At 39.0% G+C, this 22421-nt stretch overlaps 1 protein-coding gene across 1 annotated transcript in view; it reads right to left on the bottom strand.

Moving 5' to 3' along the window:
• The window catches only part of COL15A1 (collagen type XV alpha 1 chain), a 111560-nt gene that overhangs the window by 3312 nt on the left and 85827 nt on the right, over positions 1-22421 (bottom strand). Inside the window, exons 32-38 of the mRNA XM_089532277.1 lie at positions 21689-21799; positions 16845-16989; positions 9550-9611; positions 4621-4749; positions 4404-4463; positions 3716-3775; positions 1282-1467 (exon numbers count right to left, since the gene is read on the bottom strand). Coding sequence (XP_089388403.1) covers positions 1282-1467; positions 3716-3775; positions 4404-4463; positions 4621-4749; positions 9550-9611; positions 16845-16989; positions 21689-21799 — 753 coding nt within the window. The remainder of the gene's footprint in view (positions 1-1281; positions 1468-3715; positions 3776-4403; positions 4464-4620; positions 4750-9549; positions 9612-16844; positions 16990-21688; positions 21800-22421) is intronic.

Here is a 22421-nt window from a genome sequence, read left to right as displayed (position 1 = left end):
CAGCTTTATTTTGGCCTGTCTGTAACAGGCCCTTGTCTTACATTTACCCATCCAACTAGTCTTCTGCCCACTGTCCTGTTACATGGTTCCTCCTTGCTTCTGATTTTTTCTCTCTCTCTGAAATTCCACCACTAGTCACAGGACATAAGAGACTGCAGTCACTTCTACAGTTACTCAGAGAATACTTCTGTTTCTGCAACAGTCCAAAACCATGAAAGACAAGGCAGCTGTGAATTCTACCACCCTATTCCTTCCTTGGTCCCAATATTTATACCTCCCCCCCTTCTATGGGTCTTGTTTTTTTTCACAAGCTATGAAGCAAAATGAAAGTACAGTAGAATGACAACATTAGATGTGGTTGAAGACTAGATGCAACCATCTCCCCCTGCAATTCTATGTACGACACAATAAATTTTGAAATGCCCCCTGTGTTGTTTCCATGAAACCACAAGACAGGCACATTAGTGGTGAAAGTAAGCAAATACAATCAGGTATGGACAAATATTTACATGTGGTGGAGGAATGCTACAATAAGCTTATAAGGTTACAAAGTAGTTTTGTCCCTTGTTTCAAAATGCTGTGAAAATGGTAGAGAGAGTGCAGGTCTTAATTTTTAAAAAGTAAAAGCTCCAGGGCTCAGACTTGTATGGGAGCCCTGTCATCTCCCCTGGAAGAAAACTTCTGATTAATTCTAAGTGTGTCAGATCAAGATGAAGTGCTTAAAGATTCATTCCAAGATGCTACTTTTCAGAATTACATAATAGGGTTATTCACGGGATTTTCCTGTGAATGATTTGTTGCTGTTTATTGTCTGGTTATTCCCAGCATAATGGCACTTTAATCACTTTTTATTGCATCATCATGTGAAAACCTTTATCGCTATTGCACGATTTTCACAGGATCTTCCCAGTATAATGGCATAAGAAAATCTTAATCACGAATGCAAGATTTTCACAGGATAATCACCATTTATACTTCCAGTTGTCCCCGTGTGATAAAGTCCTTAGTCTCAAAGGTGCTACAAGATCCCTTTGCATATTGATATTCCAGATCAACATGGCTATCTCTTTGAATTCTACCTTTATGGTGTCTCGACACATTTATCTATCGTTTGTTATTCCTCCCATGCTTTACCACCATTTTTGTGTCATTTCTCACCAGAAAAAAAAAGAGTAAACACAAAATAGTGCAGAATGCTTCTAACTGGAAGTGCAGTACTAGGAGTGCTAGGTCTGAAAGCACTTGCAATTTCAGAAAGCAAGGTCATCAAAGGTATTTTACCTTAAGGTTAACTATGGGCAGATGATATCTGTCAACTTTCCTGACAACTGTCAAGAGATCTTGAAGATGCGAAGACAAGAAAGCTCTGTATGTTGAGGTTAAGCCAGCAGCCCGGGCTTGTTGGAAGCACTGGTAGTCAGCTCGCATATCACCAGAAAATGGGGTATTCAAAGCAACTAGATGAAGCTGCAGAGTAAAGGATGAAAACAACTATACTGTAATGCAGTATGACATAGAAGGGAAACCTAGGACCCCTGGGCTGCATTTGGGTGACCAGGCCTTCCCACCTCCCAGATGTACCCTCCCCCAAGAAGAGCAGGAGCATGGCTCTAGAATGAGAGGTCCAATTGGCTTCACTCTTCCAGCTGAGACAGATTGGGGAAGAGGTAGTGAAGACAGCTCCTTGTCTTTGTGTCTGTCTGGAGCAAATAAGGATGGAAGGACATGAAGAGTGATATGGGCACAGAATTGGGGAAGAGGTGAAGACAAAGCTCACTGAGCTGGAAGGCAAAGGTTTAGTTTCCTTTTCCTCTGCTAAATTTCAGTGGTCTCATTCTATCTATCTATCTATCTATCTATCTATCTATCTATCTATCTATCTATCTATCCATCCTCTCCCCCTCCCCCAGACCTATTAGTCTACAGAAAAGCAGATAGGAAAAATCAAACTCTAGGGTCTAGGAAGGTCAAGGCTTGGGGAAGGGAGTCAGGGCAGGCTACACAAGGAAGCTTGGAAGAAGGAATTGGCTGGAGGAGGGGGAAGGAGAAATTAGGGAAGGGAAGAAGTAAATTTGAAGAACAGACAGGATTGAGAGATGCAGTTGAACTGCAGGGGTGAGAAAGGCTGGATTTCACATATTGATTTGATCTTGCCAGGAAGTCTTTGCAGGCTAGTAGCTGTTTTGTCTATTACCATGCACTTTTGCAGATGATATCACATGCCCTTGAACAGAGCAACATCTGACATAACTGGTGGAACAGTGTCTTCCAAATGAGAATATTTAGACTAACATATAATTAAGACTAATTATTTGTTAGCAGCATAGTCTGAAATCAGCCTCAAGCTTTACGAGGGCAAATACTGGACAAATCTATAGTTTCTTAATGAGGCATGAAACTTATTTTGTCATCATTCATTCTTACTGTTCCAGTGTCATGGATGATATAAAAATTAGGAAATGGGGAGAATTATTTGATTACTTTATTAGAAACTATTCCAATTAGAAAATAGTGTGTATTAAACTTATTATTTTTTTTAAAAAAATAATTTTATACTTGGCCATGTGTTCAGAATAAAAGAAACAGTTTTCTTTATAAAAGTCTATGTTAGTTACACATTTAAATTTAAAGTGTCATCTTGGTTTTTTAATAGGTTTGAGATTGTTTTTAAACATAGTTAAGACTTGAATCCAATTGTTAATTCCAACTGGAGTAGACGCACTTTATCAGTGGAGTTACAGGATTCTAACCATTCAGCAATTGGTTTAAGGAGCTTAGCCTCATTGGGACTACCAACAGGATTCAGGCTTTTGAATCCCAATATCTGAAACAAGTTTCAGAAATTTCAAGCAAAAATGAATAAAAGGCCTTAAATTATGAGATATATTAATTATCCTGTGAAAATATGTGAAAATGCCTTTGAACCTGCATAGATACCAGTTAGCAAGAATTTTAGATGCATTTACAGCACTGAGGAAAGTTAGGTAAATCATCTGTAGCCTGTCCCTTTCACACTACAGACTTATAGCTCTATGATTCCACTCTAACTGCCATCCTATGGAATCCTGGGATTGGTAGTTTTATGAGGCACTAGTGTCAAGAATACTAAATACCTCTCCCTACACTGCAAGTTCTAGCATTTCATAGCAAGTTGCCATGGCAGTTATAATGGAATGATAATACGTTAACTCTGTAGTGTGAAAGAGCTCCTGGAAATGTCTTTGCACACCAGCAAAGAAAATTGGAAGAAGTCCTCTCAGCTGTGCATCCCAGATAGATCTGCTCTCTGGTAAGGCTCCAGAGTATAATTTGAAATAGAAGGCCAAAATCCTTCTCGGCCAAGCAGGCCTACCTTGATAAAGGACACCAATAGTTCAGCTACAAAAAGGCTCCAATACAATGATTTGTATATATCTTCATGAACAAGCATTTTTAGTGTTTACTGCTGATGGGAAGATATGGTACCAGGGAGCTTTCTTGAGCTATAGGTCCAGTGCTCTCACAAGATTTCTTCACCATGAGAAAATGAAGACGAATTTACCTGCCCCCAACCAAAGTCAGCATACTGACTGTGACTCCCCCTGTGGTTTGGTATTAACTGTTAGCACCAGCTTTTCTGGGATGTACACAGGGAGGAGAGGCCATGCAAACATGTCCTTCACCTACTAATTTGCTGTATCACTGATAATAGTGCAACTATCCCCTTCCAACTTACGCTTGGCCTTCTGCTGTCAGGACCCGAAAGCGGAACTGGTGCTGGAAGGTGTTGAAAACCCTGTTAGTTCAACACACAACAAATTACAAAGGTTAAAATAAAACACTGAAAGCAGGGAAAACAAAGGTGAAGTCAGCCACCAGATTCTGAGTCATGGTCTAAGCCCAGCTTGGTAACTCAGAAGACAGATGTTTACATCACCAAGATGAATCTCAGCCTTCTCTCTCCCCTTATGTGTCAGGTATTCTGTCTGATTTTTTAAAAACTCAAAATGGCATTTATAGTTTTATGCTTATTTTACACATGTATCCTAGTGACTGACATTTAAAAAATAAATGCAAACCTGTTTTAAGAGATGGGATTCATATGTTGATGATAACATGGATGCTAGCCAATAGCTCCCCTCTATAGCTAGGATTTCCCCACTGAATTGAACCACTCTAGAACCTAGAAAACTAGTTTTCCCAGTTCACATCTCTATCCTCATCAGCCCTTCATACCATTCCAGTGTTTGTCAATAGCCCTAAAGAGACCAGACAAACACTGCAAGCATTCATATTCCCATATTACTTCCTAAGAACAATAAGAGACCAGAACATTCATAGGTCTAGTACCCATATTCTACTACATATAGGCTATTACTAGGTCAAGTTCTCCTCCTTACTCAGAACAGTGTTTTAATTCTTACCTGGCTAGAAATTGCTGGAGGTGGAGGGCTCTCAGCAGAGATAGGAATAAGTTCACCAAGCTGAAATGAAACATATAGGAGAAACAGTAGCAATGAGGGACTGCAAGAAAGAAATATTTATTTACTTGAGCACCCACATATTCCTTTTAGGAAAAAAAATCACAAAACAAATTTTTTGAATGGAAGTTTAGATACACGATCTAGAATAAAATACAACCTGCAGTTTTTTCCATCCACCTTGAACACGAATAAATGCTTCACTGGTTTCACTCAGATAGATCAATGTGCCTTCTGAAACTAAGTGAACATTTTGTAGCATGTTGCCAACATTGCTTAGTGTCATAACCTGTTAAGAGAAAAATAAATAAATAAATAATAGCTCAATAGCTCAAATAACAAGAAATGAACAGGTGACTTATTTTTTAGAGCAGAACCTAAATGTAGTGTTGGAACTTCAGAGCTGAAGAGAGGCACATGATAGGATATGCTAAAGGCTATTGAAAAGCCATGTCCCTTAATTCCTAGAACTTCTTGACAAGGGAAGGGGCACAGAGATGGGCATTGCCCCATTCTCTTGTAAGAGAAAAACAAATGCTGCATCATGGCTGGCATTCCTCTTTAGTTCCAGTTCTTTTTGTATCATGACATTTATTTATTTAATATGCTCCCTTTTTGGATCTTAAATGACGCAGGTTGGACAATAACTAGAGAAGCGTTGGCTGAAATCTCAACTCATATCAAATAAGACACTTATTGGACTTTTCTTAGGTTCTATCAAGTGGCAATAGATGCAGCCAAGAAATATTTCTACTCTGCATCCATCGCATCTGTGAAATCTTGTCCAGCTGAGCTGTTCAGGGTGGTAAGGAATTTAACACAACTGCCTCCCACCCAGAACCCTTTATTCGATTCAACTACAGCTTGCTGTGATGCTTTTAATGATTATTTCACAGATAAAATCTCTCTGATAAGAGCTGATTTAGATGCCAACTTTAAGTCAGAAGCAATGAGAGAGGCATCCACTGCCTCCGCTATTACTGATAGACTGGATCAGTTTGAGTAGGTAAGTATTGAGGACTTGGACAAGCTCCTTAGTAGTCTGAAAAAAACAACTTGCCCTCTCAATCTTTGCCTATCCTGGCTGGCTGTCCAGGGGGGGTTATCAAGTCAAGCTGATGCTGAAAAATATAATCAATGCATCCTTCAGGGAGGGTACCTTGCCTTCTTGTCTTAAGGAGGCAGTGGTGAGACCACTCTTAAAAAAGCCCTCCCTGGATCCCCTGGATAGAAATAACTATAGACCAATCTCGTTGTTGCCATTCTTGAGCAAGGTGATCGAGAGGGTGGTCGCCAATCAACTACATGCAGTCTTGGATGTAACCGATTATCTGGACTCATTTCAAACCGGCTTCAGGGCAGGATACAGAGCTGAGACAGCCATGGTCGCCTTAGTTGATGATTTCTGTCTGGGCATTGACAGGGGAAATGTGAGCCTGTTGGTGCTCTTGGACCTCTCAGAGGCCTTCGATGCCATAGACCATGGCATCCTTATAGAATGCCTGAGAGAGTTGGGTATCGGAAGCACTGTTCTACAGTGGTTCCGGTCCTACCTCTCGGGCAGATTCCAGGTGGTGGTGCTGGGAGACAGTTGTTCTTCTAAAAGAGAGCTAAAATTTGGTGTCCCCCACAGCGCCATCTTGTCTCCTATGCTGTTTAACATTTACATGAAGCCGCTGGGTGAGATAATCCGGAGACATGGGGCACAGTGTTATCAGTACGCTGATGACACCCAAATATATTTCTCTATTCTCAGACTGATGCACTGACTAAGGATGGCATCTCCCCTCTGAATGCCTCTTTTGGGGCAGTAATGGACTGGATGAGGGAAAACCGATTCAAGCTGAATCCAGGTAAGATGGAGGTACTCAGATATGGAGTTATGTCAGCCAGTTCTGGATGGGGTCACACTTCCCCTGAAAGACTCTATCCGCAGCTTGGGGGTACTCCTCGACTCATCTCTTCACCTGACAGCTCAGGTGGATGCGACAGTCAGGAGCACTTGTTATCAGCTTCATCTGATAAGTCAGATGTGCTCCTTCCTGGAACTGGGAGACCTTGAAACAGTAGTACATGCGCTGGTCACCTCTCGATTGGACTTCTGTAATGCACTCTATATGGGGCTATCCTCGTGCCCATTTTGGAAACTTCAACTTGTACAAAATATGGCAGCCAGGTTAATTACAGGTATTTCTCATAATGACCACATAACAGTTTTGAAATCCCTTCACTGGCTGCCAATTAGTTTCTGGCCAAGGTACAAGGTGTTGGTGATTACCTTTAAAGCCCTACATGGCTTGGGTCCAGAATACTTAAGGGAACACCTTCTTCCGTACTGTCCGTCCCGCACTCTAAGGTCCTCAGGAAAGAATCTGCTTCAGCCAAAAAATTCTAGACTAACTTCAGTTACCCAGAGGGCTGTCTCCACTGGAATGACCTGCCGAAGGAGATCTGTGAAATTTCTACTCTTACAGCCTTTAAGAAGGCTCTTAAGACGAATCTCTTCCGGCAGGCCTTCCCTACCTAGTTCCTCTACCAGTTTACTGTGACTTATGTCAGTCTGTCCACCAATTCTTCTCTTAAATTTAATGAGAAGAATTAAATTAAAATTAAATAAAATTCTTGGCTCAAGAAGAAGAACCCTTCCTCCATACCAATTGTCATCATCAGACTTGGGGGGGGGGGGAGTGAAAAAGACAGGCCCAGTTCCATCAGGTCTAGCTGTGAATTCTGCAACTTACATCACTCTCTTTAATCTTATTTTACTGTAGTTTATTTTATTGTATTCTCTGTATTTTTAATGCTGTAACCTGCCCGGATTTCTTGTGTTTGAGTGGGCAATAAATAAATAAATAAATAAATAAATAATAATAATAATAATAATAATTATTATTATTATTATTATTATTATTATTCTGAAATGGATAGGTAGCAAGTGCAGCTCAACTGGGAACATAATCCTTGCATCCAGCTTCAATCAACAGCCTGGCTATAGCATTTTGGACCTGCTGAAGTTTAAGAACAGTTTTCAAAGCAGCCCTATGTAGACCGTGTTACAACAGTCCAAATGGGATGTAATCACAGCCAGATCTGACATCCCAAGGAATGGGTGCAGTGACTGAACTAGTTTTAATTGAGCAAAAGTACTCCTCGCCACTGCTGAACTCTATGCATCCAGGCTCAGAGCTGAATCTAGGAGGACACCCAAGCTATGAGCTTGAGATTTCAGGAGGAGCATAACCTTGTTCAGTACAGGCAAAATCCTTATGTCTTTATCTGCCTTTTGACTGATTGGGACACCTCTGTCTTTTCTGAATTAAGTTTCAATTTGTTTGTCCTCATTCAGTTCATTACTGGTAGCAGCACTGACTTACTTGGAATCAGATGGGAAGGAGAGATAGAGCTGGATATCATCAGCATAATGATGACACCATGCCTCCCCCCCCATCTCAATTCTGGATGATCTCTTCCACTAGTTTCATTTAGATGTTAAATAACTTGGAGGAACAAAACAGAGCCCCGAGGGGCTGCACAGGCCAATGGCATTAAACAGGAGTCCCCAGCACCACCTTTTGCATTTATCCCTCCAAGAAAGACTGCAACCATTGCATAAGAATGCCCCAAGTCCGAGAGTTGGCTCAGAAGGACACCATGGCTGATTATATTGAGAGCTGCTGAGAGGTCCAAAAGAATCAACATACTCCTCTGTCCAGTTCCCTGGACAGGTCATTCACCAAGGTGACCAAAGCTGTCTCCATCCCATAATCAGGGCTGAAGCCAGATTGAAATGTATCGAGATAATCTATTTCATCCAGAAGCCCTTGGAGCTCAGAGGCCATCAACGCTCCAGGATCTTGTCCAGAAATGGAATACAGTCTGCTCTCTATATTGGTGGGCTAGCTATCCAGATTGGCGCATCCAAAGATGGCCCCACTTCATTGTGGTGGCATGTGCATGCAGCCATACTGATGTGGCCAGGCACATGTCAGTATCCATTCATGGTAATGGGACTTGAGGTCCTACATTTTTTGGTATTCCCAAGTGTGTGTCCAGAACGGAACCCCCACTGATACAGAGGGCCAACTGTATTAGAGACTGGCCAATAGGTATGGTGGAGTCCTGGGACAGCTTTTTTAGTAACAGTCTTACCACAGCTCTTTCAGGCAGGATGGAAACTACCCTTGCTGTAGTTCATCTTTTGCCCAGTTCCCCTTTGGCTGCTTTCAAAAGCCAGGAAGGGCAAGGATCCAGAAGACACACAGTGGCTCTCTCCTCTCCAATAATCCTCTCCATATATTCTGGCTGAACAAATTGAATCTGTCTATTAGATTTGTCTATTTGATTGTAAGCCTCTACATCCCTAAAGTTGTAAGTTCCAACAATGTGCAGCCAAAGGAGGGGAAAAATAAGAAAAAAACTAAGAATTCTTAATGCATGTCAAGAAGGTGTCCATTTGAAATATTCATGCATACCATGTAAGCCTGTGACTTCAACACCCATCATTTTTTTCTTCTTCTTGTATAATTTTTTTACTTCTTTTGCCTAAGGAAAAAGCCAGTGGAGCTTTCACAGCTTGCATTATGTGTTTTGTGCATTTTGGCTGGCCAAAATGGATTTTGTTTTATTTTGCTATATGGCCAGCATGGGTACCATTGAATATGTTCCATGCAGATCACTGTCAGACATTGTCTGAATGACTGTAGTTTTGTAGCCTACAAGATCATTTGCTTCCTGGAGATAGCAGGCTTGGAACCCAACAGTAACCACAGAAACAGTGATTGCATGAAATAGTGCCATTAACTAGGACCTATATGTGGTTACTGCAATTTATGTTATTGCAGTTATTTGAAGAAGAGCTGTTAAGGTCATACACATTTTAGTAGCTTCATATATTGAACTTGTTCTGGAGCAGTAGTGTTTACTACCACTCCCTCTATGTAACTGGTGCGAAATTACAAGACTACCAGCAGCCCAACATGTTCCCCCAAGTAATCACATGGCTGATACCACTGCTGTCACCATGTGTCCTTCTCTGCAGGTGCAGGCTGTTAAGGTCTGACACGTTCTTCAGAATCAGACATATGCTTACCAGATTCTTGCTTCCTGGTAATCCAGGTTCCCCAGGAGGTCCTGGTGGGCCTGCTACTGCTACTGTTTAAAGAAAGCCAAAATAAGGTACATTTTACAATATTCCAGTGTTAATGATGATATGAAAGATGCTGCCAAAGCACTACCTATAGCAATATCCCTTATAAAATAAATAAACTAATGGTATGACTTGTAGAATTTGACTTCCATTACATAAAATTTAATTTGGAGAGATTAACTCTATCCTTAGTGCCTGTTACTTTGCATTAAGCTATAAAGCAGGCTTTGATGGTGTTTTAAAATCAGGGATCTCTAGGTAAACAGATAAATACTGGCAATTAGACCAGTGTAATGTGGGGCTTTAAACACATTAGTCAGTAAAAATGGTGAAAGAAGATGCAATCAGGAATTTCCCCCAACGAGTGCTTCTCCTTAGTATACCCTCTGAATAATTCCCTCACTTTCTTGGTGTCCACCAGAGTGCTGGGTTACTTTCTAATTTGCCCTTTACACAGAAACAATTTAGAAAGTGCCCGGGGGGGGGGGGGGGATATGGCTCTTAATTTATAAAGTTATGAAGAGCCATCTACTGCTGATGTGCAATTCATCTTGATTGATTTGAATGTTCATTATGTCACCTGACAGAGGATGGAGTCATGTATATATTACCCCCCCCCCCCCCAATTCTGGTCTGAATTGCCAAATTATAGGTAGAGACAAGTGGTCAAAATAAATGATGGGGTCTATTGTTGCATTCCAGGGGTTTTGAAATGAAGAAGTAATTATTCTAGAATAGGAGCAATGAGTATTTGAAAGGAAAGTGTACTCTAGAAAGTATAGAAAGGGTGCAGACCTATCCAGTTATCTACTAAATTAGCTTTGGTTATTCCTTCTGACAGTAGGGAGCACATTAGATTTCTTCTTTTCTAGGTAGTAGGATTTATCCAGTTTATAATTTAAAACATCATCCAATCATATTATCCACTACAATTTTCTTTAAAACCTGAAAAGAGTTTTCATGAATTTATGCTTATCAGAATTTGGGAACTAAAATGCCTAATTAAGGAGTCTAGTCAGTAGATCTCCCTGAAAAATTAGAAAATGTCCAGCTGGATCCCTTATTACCTTTTCTATTAGAAAGGAGCAAGAGGGATCAAATAAAATTGCAACTACCTTGGACTTGTTCACGTCCCAGTTCTATATTAGGATCCAAACTTTGATTATGGGGAAAAAATAGGATAAAATAGGATTGCCTTTGCATCTCCTGTAGGAATGCTGTATTAGCTTTTAATTGCTTTAGGCACTTAATGAGTGAAGATCTGGGGGCAGAACCCAAGCCCTTAACAATGAAATAGATTATTTTAATCTTATCTGGGTGTCATATGAAGGCACTGTGAAGGACGAAATGTCCTCCATGGGGTTTTAAAGTTGCACAGCATACATAGTCATAGGGATTCAACTAAGAACCGAGTAAACACAGTTAAGGACAACAGAGTGTTAGAGTCATTTGAAAAGATATCCACATCTACAAGCCACATTTAACAGCAATAACAAAGCATAACTTTTGTTCAGTATTTAATAATCAAGAGGAAGAGGGTCTGGGGGTAATCAAAATCTCAGTCTCGTTGGTAAGGACCAATTTCCTCCAGGATCGAAGGGACAAAATTGATATGCCATCAAGGAGCTAAGTTCTCAAATACTGTTTAAAAAGAATAAGTAATGTTAAAGAATGGATCATACATTTCAAATACTGCAATAAAATGGTGGAGGGTAATGGGAAACATTTTTACATATTAATCATGAGTATGTTTAAATTATTAACGATTCCCCAAGAGGATAGAATGGATAAGTATTTTTGTTTGTTTGTTTAAGTATTTGAAGGGGTGTCATATTAAGGATGGAGCAAGCTTGTTTTCTGCTGCTCCAGAGAACAGGACCCATAGCAATGGATTCAAACTAGAAGAAACGAGATTTCATCTCAACATTAAGAAGAACGTCCTGACAGTAAGAGCTGTTCCAACAGTGGAACACACTCTGAGTCTGGTGGAGTCTCCTTCTTTGGAGGTTCTTAAACAGAGGCTGGATGGTCATCTGTCAGGGATGCTTTGAATCTGTGTTCCTACATGACAGGGAGTTGGACTGGAAGGCCCTTGTGGTCTCTTCCTACTCTATGATTCTATGATAAGAAAATGGGCAATACACAGTGTACATGTTATGGCAGGAAAATAGACTGAGAGGAAGACTGTCATTATGGCAATGCATCATCCTCTCTGGAAATCGCATATAAATAACAAGGATAAAAACAATATCTTTCCCCTCAAAATATTCAAAATTACATGTCTCTTAGTCTCAGTCTGTCTGTATCTTTAATATCTCTTTCATGTCATTAGGGTTTTGTTGTTGCCTGTCCCTTGGTTTTCCCATTCTTCCTTTGCTTCACCGCATTCCAGCCAGAGATCTCTTGACTGTTGCTTTCCTGGGGGGAGGGGAGGCACATTCTCTCTTTCAATTCCTCCCCCCCCTAATTTCTAAGGAATTTGAATGGCCACGGTTGTCATGACAGCTTCTCCATGCATAAGTATTAATTTGAAGACGAATCTCTATTTGTATTTTACTCCAACGTGCCATAAAAGTACTGAAGGTTTTCTTTGTGGGTTTTTTAAGCTGAATGTTGGAGAGTTTTGTTAGAACTTGTGCTTCTTCAGATATTGCACAAATCTGAGAACTGTATCTCTAGGCAGGGCATCACATTTCGGGTTTACAGTGGCATAATGATGTATTCTTTCTACATCCATGCTTTTCAGATCCAGGTCCAGACAGATGTTTTTAATCCAGATAAGTATGAGCGACAGCATGTCACCTTGCTCTGCATGTTCCAGGGCCTCTCTCATGTAGATGTTCAAAATGGCACCCCTGATTTTCAAGGCCTATGATCTTGTTAAGAAGTTATTCTTGAGATTGCTCTGATTTTGATATTTTAGCTTTGAGTGACATTCCTTCTTGAAGGGCTGCATTTGCCGTACAGTGGTACCCCGGGTTACGAAATTAATCCGTTCCGCGGAGCCCTTCGTAACCCGAAAGATTTCGCAACCCGAAAAAGCCATAGGCGCTAGCGCTAAAAGCCGCGATTTCGTGCGAAATAGCGCCGAAAAGCACCAAAAAAATTTTTCGTAAGCCAAAAAAAAAAACGTAACCCGGAACAGTTTTTTCCTATGGGATTTTTTCGTATCCCGGGAATTTTGTAAGGCGGTGCTTTCGTATCCCGGGGTACCACTGTATCTCTATGTTACGGATAGGTGTAGAGAGGACTAAAAGTTTGGAATCTACAGGTTCAAGGGCTGAAGTCCAGCCCTTCTGAAGATCTCTCACCAAATTCTGATGAAGCTTCTCCAGTCTGACTAAGAAAGCAACAACAACTATTAACTATCGGTCATTCCTTCCTTCCTTATTTCCTTTGTCTGGGCCATTCCATGCTTGTTTTGTCTGTTGAATTTGTCTAGTTTAGCAGAACTTTCTGCTTTTTTGCCAGCAGGTAAAAGTCTGAAATTTGTGATTTGCAAGCTGCTTTTGGTCTTGAATCCAGGGAGGTATTTGGCCACATTATTTTTGGTTTATATTATCACTATGAAACTGTTATATTAATTGAGACCTTGCCCCACTTAGCTCTAGATGCCTGCCATCTTAGATGGCTGACCACATTCTACCCTGCCCCACAGTATGACAATGTTAATGGGCAGTCATGTTGTAATCTCATACCCACTTGTCTGAAAGTAAACCCTTGTGAACTTGTAAAATTTGCTTCTTGGAAAGATACACGCAGGATTGCATTCAGCAGAACATACTTCTGATCAGACATACTTAAGACTGTGTTGTAAAATTAGCGATTCATCTCCTGAAGGGGCTCTTAGAAGAGTAATGATGAACTGAAATCTCCTGCCTTTTAAACTCTATGTTCTTTGTTCTCCATGAATTAAAACAGAATCTTTGACTGTCAAAGACTTTCTGTGTATATAATGCAGCTCATCTAAATAAAAGTTAAGGCAGACACAAATCTAAAGACCAAAGCAAGCCTGTAGAAGGGGGCTTGAACCAACCAATTACCACTATGGATATTATAAATGCCATCAACAATAGTAAATCAAACAGAATACCAGGTCCAGATGGACTTTCATCATTATACTACAAACTTCTTCAAGAAGAAATAACAGAGCTATTGAAAGATGTGATGAATTGTCTATAAGAGAAGACTTTTCCCCCAGCCTGCAAGGAAGTAGTGATTTCATTGATTCATTGAGGAAAGAGATCTCACACGTTAAAAATTACAGACCAAACTTTTTGTTAAACAATTACTATAAATTGTTCGCGAGCATTCTTGCTGGTAGAATTTTAAAAAAACCCATTTGTTATACAGGGAGATCAAAGAGGATAATATAAGACATATTATAGATTTAATGGAATACCACAAAGCACATAACCAAAAAAAAGCTTGCAGCCTTCTTTTTTGACATAGAGAAGGCATTTGATAATGTATTTTGGAAATTATTATTTTGTGTGATGGAAAAGCTAGATTTAGGAGATAAATGTATAAACTGTGTGAAAACGATATATCAAAAACAACAAGCTAGACGCAATATAAAGGGGGGGGGGAGAACCGAGTTTATAGAAATTTTAAAAGGAACAAGGCAGGGATGACCATTGTCATTCCTGCTTTTTGTATTGGTTATGGAAGTTTTGCTTCAAAATTTAAGAAATAATGTGAATATTAAGGTGATAAAAGTTAAGGGAATGGGCATTTGCAGATGATCTAATGGTGACTATCAGTGATCTGATCAATGACTCACAAGAACTATTAAAGGAATTAAAGGAATTAAATAAGGATAAAACAGCAATAATAACCAAAAACCTGATCTTTTCTGAAATAAAAGAATTGGAAACCACTACTGGTCTTCAAACAAGTTAGAAGATAAAATACCTAGGTATTTGGATATCTAATAAAAACTCTGACTTGCCAGAAATTATGGCAAAAAATTAAAAAAAAGAGAGAAGTAGAAAAATTTGAATCTAACTCTTCTGGGTAAAATAGTGGTGATAAAAATGAATATACTTCCAAAGTTCCTTTTCTTATTTCAAATGATACTAATAATTAAAAATGAAGTACCATTCAAAGAATGGGAAAAAGGGATTGCCAAATTCATATGGAAAGGAAGGAGAGCAAGGATAAAAATGAAATATCTCCAGGACACAAAAGAAAGGGGTGGTCTTGCCATGCCAAATCTCAGATTATACTTTGAGGCAGCACTGGATAAAATATTAGCTTACTTTAAAAGATGAAAATTTATTAAATTTAGAAAGTGTAAATCTGAGATTTGGCTGGCACGCCTAATTATTTTACAATAAGGAAAAAGTAAATCGTGACTTTAATAATCACTTTGTGAGACAATCTTTAATAACGATTTAGAAAAAATATAAAAAAAGAATTTGTTCTAAAATTTGTGTATAGGAATCCCCCATGAGGCTTACCTCAGACAAAACAAATAAAAAGACATGAAGTGGATGAAATACAAAGATTTAATCAAAATCAATGAATCTGTATATAGAATAAAAACCAGAGAAGAACTTAGAGAATAGGGCCATCACTTATCTTGGTTTTTTAAAATAGACAACTAATAATGGATAAAAACAATATGATATTGGAAAATCTGATTCAGAATTAGAACAAGAGATAATGTCTAATAATGATGCAATACTCTTAAGATTATATAACAGTTTACTTAAAATCTATATGGCGAAGAAAATCATTAAGGAAAATATGATTAAATGGTCCCAAAACTTTGAATTAACAATTGAATTGGATCAATGGGACTTAACATGGAGAACAAGAATAAACTATATTTGTAGCCAGAACATCAAAGAAAATTATTACAAGTTTTTTCCCCGACAGTATTTAACACCTGATAGATTAAGTAAGATTTTTAACAACTGCAGTAATGTTTGTTGGAAATGTGGAAAAGAGAGAGGTTCGATCTATCATATGTGGTGGACATGTGAGAAAGTAGTGGAATTCTGGGATGTTTTTAATTAAGAAGGTTATAAATGTATCTTTGAAATTCTCACCAGAACTTTTTTTAACTTAATATAATAGAACAGATTGTAGAAAAGAATTTTTGTAAAATAATATTCTATTTGTTGTCAGCGGCTAGAATAGTATATGCCCAGAGATGGAAATCAAAAGAAATACCTTCAAGGGAAGATTGGACACTCAAGCTACTCAACATGTTGGAAATGGACAAGCTATCAAGAGAAATCAGAAATGAACAGTCGAATTCATACAAGGAAGATTGGAATAATATAATAGAATATCTCCGGGAAACCTGGGGGGGGGGGGGGGTATAGTTTTCTAGGGAAAGAATTAGACTAAGGTTAATTTTCTTTGAATTAATTTAAGATGTTTAACAACTGGAGAAACAATTTTATTTTATTTTAAAAAAGATCCAATGATGTTTAATTTTAAAGTAAATTTGCACTAGATCTATTATAACTAATTTGAGGCTTTAGGAAAAACTGTAAGAGTAAGAAGGACAACAATGATTACTTATTATGTTTAACTTATTAACGGATAATCTAAATGCGAATAAGATAGAAACAAAAGCTAGACTGGCAGACAGGAAGTAATGGATGTGGAATATTAGATATATGTGTTGTATTAGTTGTAAGTGTGAGTTTTGGTATGTTTATTGTTATTTGTCATTTGTGGATGGTTTATGATTTGTGATTGTGATTGTTTCTTTTTATATGTAAAATTTAAAAAATCAATAAAATATTATTTAATAAAGAAGAGGGCTTGCTTGGTTGATTTACTAAAATGTTTACTCTTGCCAGATTATAAATTTTTCAGTTCAATCTTCCACCCCATTCAGCTAGTTTAAAAATAACAACATTATATCAGTGATGGAGAAGCCATACTTTCAGTGTAGCAGGTTTTTTGCCTTTCAACTATTGGCAAGGCTTAGATTCATATGTCTCATGGGTTTTTTAAAAGCTTCTCCCCCATCCCTTTGACGGATCATTGCAGGACATTACAAAATGTACCCTCTGAAAGAACCCAATTGGCTTTAGCAAGGGATAAGTTTCACTCCTCCAAAACTCAGCCATCATGTGCTGGAGTAAAATATGAAATAGGAAAAGGTTGATTATCTATCAAGTATTTATATTCATTTATATACTGGTATAGCCATATGCCTCTCTGCACATACACATTTCATGCACTGGTACACAATAAAAATGGGGGTATTATACCTGAACCATAGATTGATGGAGGTCCTGGGGGTCCAGGAGGCCCTGGGGGACCAGGCGGCCCAGCTGGTCCAAACCCTGGAGGCCCAGGTAGGCCGGGTACTCCTGGGGGCCCTCTAGGCCCAACAACAGTGTCTCCTTTTGGCCCCTGTCAAAGTAGAAAGTACACACATTTTTTTGTAAAATAATTATAATATAAATTTGCAGATGCAGCAGTCTCAGGAGCAGTGGTAATACATGCAGAATGATGTCCTGCAGGAGTGTGAATATTCAAGTATTTAATCTTTGCAAGTGAGGAAGAATTGGTTCTGCAGTCTTCTCTCCCTATGGAGAGAACAGATGTTTCTGTGCAGTTCTTGTATAGTATTGGCATATTCTGAATAGCAATCTTGCACAAAGGAAACAGTGGCTAGCTGGAAACAATGGGGGATTTTTTGCACAAAAAAGTATGGCTGTTGGTTTTTGTTTTTGAATATCTCCGGGAAACTTGCACCAAATCCTACAACAGTCGTGGGGGAAAAAATAGTTTTAATCCTGCACAGAAGTGTTCCTAAAACACTTTAGGGTGTACAAATACCTGATACAGATGGTGCAAAAGTACAGCGTATAACAAGGTCCACTGTATTGCTAATGTTTTAGTCTTCCCAATTGGGGAAACCCATTTTTCAGCCACAAAACAAATAACAGCAAATATTCTTTCCTCCCCTATCATCCTGATCATGTTTGGTTTGTACATCCATAAAAGCCAAACATTTTCATTTGGGGTCTTAAATTATTATTATTATTATTATTATTATTATTATTATTATTATTATTACAGGAATCTCTGTACAGTCATTTAAAGTGTCCCGAAGGAAGTTGTCTGTGAAAAAACTGTACAGCCAGTATGCACTATGTCCGGGGAAAACCAGGTACTCAGGTATGAACAGACAGGTCTGGATTGTGTAAATTTGCTTAGTTCTCAAACTAAAGGGGAAATTTACATCACAGAATGCTTCTCTAACTGAAAGAAAAAGAGCGGGGAGGGGAGGCTCCCTCCAACTCTACAAGGCTTACAAGGCTCCCTCCACTTCTATAATTCTAAAATTTGAAAATGGAGTGTAAGGGTGAGAATAGGAACTCCAGTTAGCCCATTAATCTGCTTGGAGACTAACTCTGTGAAGCATAGGCTGTCCAACAAATTACTGATGTGACTTAAAGATAATTACCTATTTCAAAAGGTAGAGGAAGGAACAAGGGGATCAACAATCCCTGACTTTGCCCTAACCAATAGGGAGGAGTTCATCCCTGGAAGGGGGAAGTGAACATGAACTGCTAGAATTCACAGTCAAACACAAACCTTGGATTTCAGGAAATCTGATTTTATCAAATTCAGGGAAATACTGGATGAAACCCCATGGCTAGAGATGTTAAGCAAAAAAAGAGACCCAGAAAGAGTAGGAGTTCTTGAAAAAGGAGCTGCAAAAACAAAATCACAAACAATCCTATGGAAAAAGAAAAATAGGAAATATATGAAAAAGCCAATGTGGCTGCACAGTAAACTCAAGGAAGAAGTGAATGTTTTTTAAGGATGATAAAATGCTATCAGATCACAGCAAAAAGGCAGAATTGCTCGATACAAGGGATCCAGATCATAAACCAAAATTGACAAGATCATCAGCTATTAATAAATAATAATAATAAATTATTTATTTATAGCCCACCCAATCACTAGGAATCCGGGCAGGTTACAACGGTAAAAAGACATTACAATAAAGTACTAAATGGTCCCTTCCCAACCCCTCTCCAATTAAACAATCAGAGTTTAAAAACAATAAAATGCAATACAGCATTAGTTTAAAATTAAAAACTATTTAAAAACTATTACCTGTGTCATTGTTGTTTGCCTTCAAGTCATTTCCAACTTATGGCAACCCTAAGGTAAACCTATCACAGGGGTTTCTTGTCAAGTTTCTGCAGACAGGTTTTTCACTGCTGTTCTCTGAGGCTGAGAGAATGTGATTTGCCCAGTGCCACCCAGTGGGTTTCATAGCTGAGTGGGGCTTGAACCCCTGTTCTCCAAAGTTATAGTCCAACACTCAAACCAAAGTTAACCTAAATTAGTTCAAATCTGCAGAGTCAGATGAACTGCATCCCGGAGTACTTTAAGGAACTTGCTGATGTGCTCTCTGAATCTTTAGGTATCATTTTTGAGACACAAAAGTTTGCAATAACTACAGGTCCATTGCACTAATTTCCCAGGCAAGCAAAGTCATGCTCAAAATTCTGCAGTAAAGACTCCTATTATATATAGAATGAGAAATCCATGAAGAGCACACTGGTTTCAGGAAAGGAAGAGCCACAAGGGATCACATTGCAAACATATGTTGGATAATGGAATGTGCCAGGGCATTTCAAAAGGAAATCTGAATGTGCTTTATTAATTACAGTAAAGCCTTTGACTACATAGTCACTGAATGACTACTAGACATTGAACAGTATGTTCCTGTTTTTATCATAAAGCATCCTGGCGTAATGGAACGCACCAAGGAATTGCAAAAGAAAATCAGTGTGTGCTTTATAGACTACACCAAAGCCTTTGACTGCACAGATCACAAAAAGCTATGGAACATTCTTAAAGTCACAGGAGTGCCACTACATCTGATAGTCCTAATGAGAAATCTGTACTTAGGACAAGAGGCCACTGTTAGAACAGAATGTGGAGAAATGGTTCCCAATCAGAATAGGGCAAGGCTGCATATTATCACCTGATTTATTCAGCTAGCATGCAGAAAATATCCTATTCAGAGCAAGCTTAGACTCAGAGGCAGGAGTGAAGACTGGAGGTAGGAACAAGATAAGATATGCAGACAACACAACACTATTAATAGAAACCAACAAAGACCGGAGCAATTATCGAAGAAGGTCAAGGAGGAAAGTGTCAAGGCAGGATTGATGTTACATTAAGGAAGACAAGTGAACATGGAAGATTAAGAATTCATCCTAGATAACAATAAAATTGAAATAGTCAAAGAGATCCCATACCTTGGTTCAAACATAAATCAGAACAGAGACTGCAGTCAAGAAATCAGAAGAAAGTTAGGACTGCAAAGGGAAATGAAGGAAATGGACAAGATCCTAAAGAACAAAGACCTAACTCTGAGCACTAAAGTTAGGATAGTCCAAGCCATTGTATTCTGCACTACTATGTACAGATGTGAGAGCAGGACAGTGAAGAAAGCCAACACAGAGAAAACAAACTCTTTTGAGATGTGCTCCTGAAAAAGAGTGCTGACGATACTGTTGACAGCCAAGAAGATAAATAAGTGAGTCTTGAATAGATCAAGCCCAAACTATTTAGGATGACTAAATCGAAGGTGTTGTATTTTGGCCACAACACGAGAAGGTATGAATCGTTAGAAAAAAACAATAATAGAAGGTAGGGCAGAGGAAAGCAGAAAGAAAGGAAGCCCACATGCCAATGAATGGACTCAATAAGAGAGGCCATGGGCCTGAGTCTGCAGGACCTGAGCAGAGCAGTGGAGGACTAGGAGTCATGGAGAATTCATCCACAGAGTCATCATGAGTCAAGGTCAACTGGAGGGCAGTTAACAAGCCCAAAGCTGGTAATGCAGTCATTTGTAAGAGCCAGCAAGGATTTGTCAAGAACAAATCCTGTCAAACTAATTTTACATCTTTTTTTGATCAGGTCACTAGTTGCAGTTTTTTTTTAAATTTTTATAGCAATTTGCAAATTTATTAGCAACAAACATAAAAACAAACAACATAACAAATGTGATACTATTATGTGTAATAGTGCACCAATAAAAGGTCGAGGAAAGAATAATGTTTGTCATAATTCATCATCTGGTATTAATTAGAGATTAAGTCCTTCCAAAAGGCCAGTTGATGAGGAGGTAGGTGTGCAAAAAGTCTCCACTGTTGATGATATACCCTATGAAGGGAAACCAGTACTGAATAAGTTTTTCACTGGAAACTAGTCATTTAGCTGCTCTTATATTATGTGACAATTTCTCCATGAGGAGGGAGTCATAGATTTTTGCCCAGCAATCAACCATGTAAAATAACCTTCCTTCCAATTTTTAGTTATTATCTTATGGGCATTTATCAAGCAAAATGTGGTAATATTTTTGAGCTTTACAGATTTATTATTGTTAATAAACAGAGAGAGTAGTAAAAGACCCCACTGGATTCAGTGGCTTATTGAGACCCTTCCAACTCAATGATTCTATGGATCCAGAAATGTGGAGGTATATGTCTAGTTCCCTGTAGTTATAAACCACTATTATAATGGTCCATTGTTGTTTGGCACTTTCCATGCTTGCAATGGCAATAGCAGTGAGGGAAGAAACAAGGGGAGAACAGCTGGTTCTGGATTGCCTCTTTCTTGAACACATGGTTTGGGCAGGGATGACCTTGAGGGCAACATACTCTGGGAGCTGTGGCTTGACCAACTAACCATCCCAAGGTGCAGGCAATTGGCCCAGCAACTTCTCCTATAGCATCTTTTTCAAATCAGCCCCCTCAACCAGGCATTCAAATAAGAGATAGCCCAGAGCTTGCTGCTTCTAGGCCAGTACAGTTAGCTGTTCCTTCTTATTTTTCTCAATGAGAGTCCTGCTTCTTGCCATTGTTCTGCCTTCTGAAATTTTGGTATAACTATGATCATGAAAGAATAGGATCTTGGCTTATTTACACACCGTATACACACACACACACACACTGTGGATATAAAGCAAGTGAATGGAAGCCAAGTGGGACTAATTAAAATGTGCAAATTAGTAAATCTTTCAATTAATCAAGTATGGTTTTAATGAGGCCATTTATTTTACAAAAGAAAGCATTACCACTGGTCCTGGTCTTCCTGGAAGTCCTGGTGGTCCTGACATTAAAAACCCTCCATTTGCTTCTCCTTTTTCTCCTTTATGGCCAGTTTCTCCATTCTCTCCTTTCTCACCCTAAAAAAAGAAAAAAAAATGTAGATATGTGACAGGCTGGTACATTGTGTAATTTTGGATACATGTATAATATATTTAAATACATACACTTGTTCATAAAAATGATAGACCAGTATAAAATATACAGAAATACTAATAAAAGGACAACAGTGAGCATTAACATTTTACAGTATTTCAGTGCCATGACTGTAGATTTTGTTATTGGCAGTATACAGTCACCCCTCCTAATTTGCAGATCTGAGAACCACGACCTTGAATATCTGTTGAGGGGTGACCTCCACTATTTTCAACGGCACATGCGCATGGGCCGCACACATGGTGGCATATCCCACTCAAGCCTATGGGGCTTGAATATGCACGAGCTTCCATTTTTGCAAGGGGGTCCGAAACTGATCCCCATGAAAACAGAGGGCCTTCTGTACTCTGAAATGGGGGTGGGCAACTGCAGCCTCACAGATGTGTTTGGCCTACAACATCCATCAACCCTAGCCAGCACTAATTATGGGAGCTGTACTCCAAAAACATTGCCCACCCCTACTTCAAAGTACTGTTAGGCTTTGATTGGTAGGAAGCGAGGGTCTGAGCAAGTTGAGAATGGCTAACTTGGCTGGTTCAGCTTCAT

This window comes from Sceloporus occidentalis, unplaced genomic scaffold (genome assembly GCF_023333645.1).
Source record: "Sceloporus occidentalis isolate IW3139 unplaced genomic scaffold, rSceOcc1.0.p SCAF_7, whole genome shotgun sequence".
NCBI lineage: Eukaryota > Metazoa > Chordata > Lepidosauria > Squamata > Phrynosomatidae > Sceloporus > Sceloporus occidentalis.
Note: the sequence above shows the minus strand (reverse complement) of the source record. Positions and strands in the feature narration are given on the sequence as shown.